We start from the raw sequence: 7184 nt of genomic DNA, 5'->3' as shown, positions 1-7184 counted from the left end.
TACAGTGCTCTGCACACAGTAAGCGCTCAATACGATTGAATGAATACGAGCCTGGAGGGAAGGCGAGAGAACAGGGGAGAAGATGTAGATTGGGGTGTCATCCGCTTATGATAGTTGAAGCCTTGGGAGCTGGCTCTGCCTCTTTGCTGTGTGACCATGGGCAAATCGCTTAAATTATTCGTGCTTTTAATGTCATCTAATAATATTAGTGGTTTCTGTTAAGGGCTTACTATCATGGGAGAGAGGTTGGTGGTGAGACAGAAAAGATCAGGGGACAGTGAGTAAACTGGCGCTAGAAGAGCTGAGTGTGCAGGCTGGACTGTAATAGGTGAGGTAGGATGGGGCGAGAGCTGATTGAGTGCTTTAAATCAATCAATCGTATTTATTGAGCGTTTACTGTGTGCAGAGCACTGGACTAAGCGCTTGGGAAGTACAAGTTGGCAACATCTAGAGACAGTCCCTACCCAACAGTGGGCTCACAGTCGAAAAATATTTAAAGATAAATAATACCAACATTTCAGAGATTAATACTTGGCACATAGTAAGCGCTTAAATGCCATCATCATCATTAATATGCAAACCATTTCTAAGGTATTACAACGGCAACTACCTGGCCAGTCGAAAATCTGAGTGGTTTTTGTTTTTTTTAACGGTCCTTGTTGAGCATTTACTATGTGTACTAAACTCTGGGGAAGACAAGGTAAATCAGGTTGGACACAGTCCATGCCCCACATGGGGCTCGCAGTCTTCATTCTCATTTTTACATATAACTGAGCAGACAAACTGGCAGAGCTGGGATTAGAACCCAGATCCCGACTCCCGGGCCTGTGCTTTTTCCAACAGGCCACGCTGCTTCTCATGGTTTATGTGAGGGCCTGCGTGGATTTAAAGAATTTTCTGTCACCACTGAGTCCACAGGGAAACAGCGTGGTCCAGTGGATAGAGCACGGGCCTGGGAATCAGAAGGTCGTGGGTTCTAAACCTAGCTCTGCCACTTGTCTGCTGTGTGGCTTTGGGCAAGTCACCTCACTTCTCTGTGCCTCAGCTCCCTCATCTGTACAATGGGGATTAAGACTGTGAGCCCCACCTGGGACAGGGACTGTGTCCAACCCCATTTGCTTGGATCCACCCCAGTGCTTAGTAAAGTGCCTGGCACAGAGTAAGCACTCAATTATGCCCCAGTAGGAACCCATTGACCCAGTTTTTCATCCCGAAGAAATCTTTCAAACTGAAGGTTTTATCTGCTTTAGAGAAGCAGCGTGGCTCAGTAGAAAGAGCACGGGCTTCGGAGTCAGAGGTCATGGGTTCAAATCCCAGCTCCGCCAATTGTCACCCCTTTTAGACTGTGAGCCCACTGCTGGGTAGGGACTGTCTCTATATGTTGCCAACTTGTACTTCCCAAGCGCTTAGTACAGTGCTCTGCACACAGTAAGCGCTCAATAAAAAAATAAAAAAATAAAATTGTCAGCTGTGTGACTTTGGGTAAGTCACTTCACTTCTCTGTGCCTCAGTTACCTCATCTGCAAAATGGGGATGAAGACTGTGAGTCCCATGTGGGACAACCTGATCACCTTGTAACCTCCCCAGTGCTTAGAACAGTGCTTTGCACATAGTAAGTGCTTAATAAATGCCATTACTATTATTATTATCACCCACCTCCCTTCACCAAGACAGCACTGATGGAGACCTTGGTGAAGTGGCACAGAGCATGCACAGTCTCAAATAGGTTCAGAACTGGCACGGCTGCCGTTAGGCCTTCTCGTAAAGGCAAGATGATCAGGTTCAATCTTCAAGTTCCCGCAATGAAACGATCTTAAGAAACGGTTCTCGAGGAATAAGGGTGCAGTCCTTATTTTATTAAGTAAACAAAAAAAAGGAAATAAAGGCAACGTCCTTCGGGCACCACTGCTGCAAATGGGCAGCGAGAAACTTTTGGTCCTTTTAGATAACGGCCCCCACAGCTCTGTCCCCATCTTGCCTTTCTCCAAACTGGGGAGAAGAGAAAGGCCGTGTTCTCCAACGACCCCAACTCCCCAAGTGCAACTGGGATTCGGTGGCCTTCCCCTCTGGCTCCTCGAAGCTCTTCCCATCCCTTGCAGTGACTTTTGCAGGCCCGGGGCCTGTAGGTTTGCAGTCAGGAGGGGGGAGATCCGGGTCCCTTCTAACCCCACGGGGCTGGGGGACGGGGTTAAAGGTCAGAGGGCGATCTCGGGTAGACTGCGGGAGGGAATAAGGGTCGGGGGGTGACCCCGGGTGGACTGGGGTTTGGTGGTTGAAGGTCAGGGGGTGACCCCGGCTGGACTGGGGGAGGGGGTAGAGATCGAGGGGCAACCCTGGGTGGACTGGGGGAGGGGGTTAAAGGTCGAGGGGAGACCTTGGGTGGATTGGGGGAGGGGATTAAAGGTCGGGGGACGACGCAGGGTGGACTGGGGCAAGGAGTAAAGGTCTAAGAGAGACCCTGGGTGGACTAGGGGAGGAGGTAGAGATCGGGGGGCGACCCCGGGAGGGAGGTTAGAGGTCAAGGAGCGACCCCGGATAACTGGGAGGGGGGTTAAAGATCAGGGGGCGATCTCGGGTGGACTGGGGGAGGGGATAAAGGTCGAGGGGGCGATCGTGGGTGGACTGGGGGAGGGGGTAGAGGTCGGGGGTCGACTCTGGGTGGACCGGGGGAGGGGATTAAAGATCGGGGGACGACCCAGGGTGGACTGGGGCAAGAAGTAAAGGTCTAGGAGCGACCCTGGGTGGACTAGGGGAGGAGGTAGAGATCGGGGGGGCGACCTCGGGAGGGAGGTTAGAGGTCAAGGGGCGACCCTGGATAACTGGGAGGGGGGATTAAAGGTCAGGGGGCGACCCTGGGTGGACTGGGGGAGGGGATAAAGGTCGAGGGGGCGATCGTGGGTGGACTGGGGGAGGGGGTAGAGGTCGGGGGTCGACACTGGGTGGAGCGGGGGAGGGGATTAAAGATCGGGGGATGACCCAGGGTGGACTGGGGCAAGAAGTAAAGGTCTAGGAGCGACCCTGGGTGGACTAGGGGAGGAGGTAGAGATCGGGGGGCGACCTCGGGAGGGAGGTTAGAGGTCAAGGGGCGACCCCGGATAACTGGGAGGGGGGGGTTAAAGGTCGGGGGGCGACCCTGGGTGGACTGGGGGACGGGATACAGGTCGAGGGGCGATCGTGGGTGGACTGAGGGAGGGGGTAGAGGTCGGGGGTCTACACTGGGGGACTGGGGGAAGGGATTAAAGGTCAAGGGGCGACCCCGGGTGGACTGGGGGAGGGAGTAAAGGTGGAAGGGCGACCCTGGGTGGACTGGGGGTGGGGGTTAAAGGTCACGGGGTGACCCCGGGTGGACTGGGAGGAGGGATTAAAGGTCGAGGGGCGACCCCGGGTGGGCCGGGGAAGGGATTAAAGGTCGAAGGGCGACCCTAGGCGGACCGGGGGAGGGGGGTCAAAGGTCACGGGGCGACCCCGGGAGGTCTGGGGGAGGGGGTTAAAGGTCACGGGGAGACCCCGGGTGGACCGGGGGAGGGGGTCAAAGGTCACGGGGCGCCCCCGGGTGGTCCGGGGGAGGGGGTCAAAGGTCACGGGACGGTCCGGGGGAGGGTGCCCGTGGCCCTAGGCGTCCAGGTCAAAGTCGTCGAGCTGGTCGTTGTAGCGGGCGACGTGTCGCCTGATCTTGGAGGAGTCGACCCAGGTGACGAAGTCCTCGAGGGCGCGGGGGACGAGGCAGGCGGGGTCGGTGACCACGTCGGGCCCCACGCGCACGTGGCCCTGCTCCACGAAGGCCACGGCGGCCCGGAGGTGCTGGGCCATGCGCAGGCCGACCAGCAGGCAGGGCAGGCGGCGGCGGCAGAAGGAGGAGGCGGTGACGCGGTCGCACAGCTGCAGGGAGGCGCGGGTGGGCACCAGCCCCAGCCCGTACAGCTTGTCGAGGAGCGCGGCCGTGGCCCGGCGCCGGAACGGGGCCTCCTCGGGCAGGTCCCGCAGCCGGCGGCCCAGCTCCCGCACCGCCCGGCTCAGCTGGTTGTAGCGCGTGTAGTCCTCGCGACGCTGCAGCCGGTAGCGCCGCAGCACGCGCAGCTCGTGCAGGTTGTGGTCCGTCGCCTCCCAGTTCAGGAAGTCCACGCGCTTCAGCAGCTTCTGCTCGTGGAACTTCAGCTTCCGCACCATGATGGCGGCGGCTGACGAGAAGAAGGAGGAGAAAGAGGAGGAGGCCGCGACGACCACGTGCTCGGCCACCAGGAAGCGACGACGCACGACGTCCTCCGCGCGCGCTCCCTCCCCATTGGACAGCGGACGCCCGGGGACCCGCCCCCTGCTCTCATTGGTCGTCGGGACCACGCCGCGGGTGATTGGCGTGTGGGGGGCGGGAGACGGACGCCAGACGTCATTCGCGCGGGGTCCCTCCCCATTGGACAGCGGCCGCCCGGGGACCCGCCCCCTGCTCTCATTGGTCCCCGGGACCACGCCGAGGGTGATTGGCGTGTAGAGTGCGGGAGACGGACGCTATACGTCATCCGCGCGGGGTCATTCGCTATTGGACAGCGGGCGCCGGAGGACCCGCCCCCTGCTCTCATTGGTCCCCGGGACCACGCCGCGGGTGATTGGCGTGTGGGGGGCGGGAGACGGACGCCACACGTCATTCGCGCGGGGTCCGTCGCTATTGGACAGCGGGCGCCGGGGGGACCCGCCCCCTGCTCTCATTGGTCCCCGGGACCACGCCGCGGGTGATTGACGTGTAGTGGGCGGGAGACGGACGCCAGACGTCATTCGCGCGGGGTCACTCGCTATTGGACAGCGGGCGCCCGGGGACACGCCCCCCTGCTCTCATTGGTCCCCGGGACCACGCCGAGGGTGATTGGCGTGTGGGGGCGGGAGACGGACGCCACACGTCATTCGTGCGGGGTCCCTCGCCATTGGACAGCGGCCGCCCGGGGACCCGCCCCCTGCTCTCATTGGTCCCCGGGACCAGGCCGCGGGTGATTGACGTGTGGGGGGCGGGAGACGGACGCCAGACGTCATCCGCGCGGGTTCCCTCGCCATTGGACAGCGGGCGCACGGGGACCCGCCCCCTGCTCTCATTGGTCCCCGGGACCACGCCGCGGGTGATTGGCGTGTGGGGGCGGGAGACGGGAGGCCTTCCCAGACTGAGCCCTTTCCTTCCTCTCCCCCTCGTCCCCCTCTCCATCCCCCCATCTTACCTCTTCCCTTCCCCACAGCACCTGTATATATGTATATCTGTTTGTACGTATTTATTACTCTATTTATTTATTTATTTTAGTTGTACATATCTATTCTATTTTGTTAGTATGTTTGGTTTTGTTCTCTGTCTCCCCCTTTTAGACTGTGAGCCCACTGTTGGGTAGGGACTGTCTCTATATGTTGCCAACTTGTACTTCCCAAGCGCTTAGTCCAGTGCTCTGCCCATAGTAAGCGCTCAATAAATACGATTGATGATGCTCTCATTGGTCCCCGGTGACGAGGCCCCTGGTGATTGGCGTGTGGGAGGGAGGGCGGGAGATGGAGGTACGACGTCCTTCGCGCGGGCTCCCTCGCTATTGGACAGCGGGCGCCGGGGGACCCGCCCCCTGCTCCCATTGGTCCTCGTGACCAGGCCGCGGGTGATTGGCGTGTGGGGGGCGGGGCGGGAGATGGACGTACGACGCCCTCCGCGCGGGCCCCCTCGCTATTGGACAGCGGGCGCCGGGGGGGACCCGCCCCCTGCTCTCATTGGTTCCCGGTGACGAGGCCGAGGATGATTGGCATGTAGGGGGCGGAGAGGGAGCGAGGTGTGTGACGTCACCGGCGCAGTTCCCTCGCCATTGGACAGCGGGCGCCGGGGGACCCGCCCTCTGCTCTCATTGGTCCCCGGTGACGAGGCCGCGGATGATTGGCATGTAGGGGGCGGAGAGGGAGCGAGGTGCGTGACGTCATCGGCGCAGTTCCCTCGCCATTGGACAGCGGGCGCAGAGGGGCCCGCCCCCTGCTCTCATTGGTCGTCGTGACGAGGCCGCGGATGATTGACGTGTGGGGGGAGAGGCGTTAAAGTGAGAGGAAAGTGTGTAAGTGGAGGCGCTCAGTGCAGCCCTCTGCACCCAATAAGGGCTCACTAAATACGATTGAATGTATGTATGTATGTATGTTATTAAACCCTCAGTCTGTGTCAGCCACGCTGCAATGCCCTGGGGTCCGTGCCTGTTTACTAGTGATAATTGTGGTATCTGTTGAGCGCTTACTATATGGCAGGCACTGTCCTAAGCGCTGGGGCGGAGACAGGCAAAACAGATGGGACACAGTCCCTGTCCCCCCATGGGGGGCACAGTCTCATTTCACATTTCACATTTGCCAATTTGTACTTCCCAAGCGCTTAGTACAGTGCTCTGCACATAGTAAGCGCTCAATAAATACGATTGATTGATTGATTGATTGATTGATTTTACAGCGGAGGTGAGTGTACTGTGTGCCTTTGGGCCAGTCCCTTAACTTCTCTGTGCCTCAGCTATCTCATCTGTAAAATGGGGATTAAGGCTGGGAGCCCCACGTGAGACAACCTGATCGCCTTGTCACCTCCCCAGCGCTTAGAACAGTGCTTTGCACATAGTAAGTGCTTAATAAATATTATTATTATGTGCCAGCCACCATACTCAGCGCTCCCGCTCCTCTCCAATCTCCCTGTCTTCTCCTCCCTCTTCGACTCACCCTAAATTTCTTGCACTAGCTCAAGATGAAATCGCTCACCTCCTCTTTAAATCTATCCCCTCTACGTGAGCTTCTGACCCTATCCCTTCATGCCTTTTTAAAACACTTACCCACTCCCTTCTTCCCTCCTTGACTACCACCTTCAACTGTTTACTTTCCAATGGCTTCTTCCCCACTGCTTTCAAAGGTGCTTATGTTTCCCGTATCCAAAAAAAAAAACCCACCCCTCCCTTGATCCCATGTTATCCACTTACCTTTCCCTTCTACTATTATCCCTTCTACTATGTTATCCCTTCTACTATTTCTCTCCAGACTTCTTACACCCATTGTCTCCACTTCCTCTCCTCCAATCTTCTCCAACCTGGCTTCGGCCTCCTTCATTCCACAGAAACAGCCCTCTCTGAGGTAAGTCAGTGTGTGCAGAGCACTGTCCTAAGCCCTTGGGAGAGTATACCATAACAGTATAATAGATACATTCCCTGCCCACA

At 58.2% G+C, this 7184-nt stretch overlaps 1 protein-coding gene across 1 annotated transcript; it reads right to left on the bottom strand.

Moving 5' to 3' along the window:
• Positions 1 to 3513: 3513 nt before the first annotated feature.
• IMP3 (IMP U3 small nucleolar ribonucleoprotein 3) lies at positions 3514 to 4176 on the bottom strand. The gene is made up of 2 exons (XM_038767155.1): positions 3604 to 4176; positions 3514 to 3571 (listed from the first exon to the last, which is right to left on the bottom strand). Exon 1 carries the CDS (start codon positions 4165 to 4167, stop codon positions 3613 to 3615), a length of 555 nt encoding a protein of 184 aa, XP_038623083.1. The 5' UTR covers positions 4168 to 4176; the 3' UTR covers positions 3514 to 3571; positions 3604 to 3612.
• Positions 4177 to 7184: the final 3008 nt, after the last annotated feature.

The sequence above is a fragment of the Tachyglossus aculeatus genome, chromosome 26 (assembly GCF_015852505.1).
Source record: "Tachyglossus aculeatus isolate mTacAcu1 chromosome 26, mTacAcu1.pri, whole genome shotgun sequence".
In the NCBI taxonomy this organism is placed as follows: domain Eukaryota; kingdom Metazoa; phylum Chordata; class Mammalia; order Monotremata; family Tachyglossidae; genus Tachyglossus; species Tachyglossus aculeatus.
Note: the sequence above shows the minus strand (reverse complement) of the source record. Positions and strands in the feature narration are given on the sequence as shown.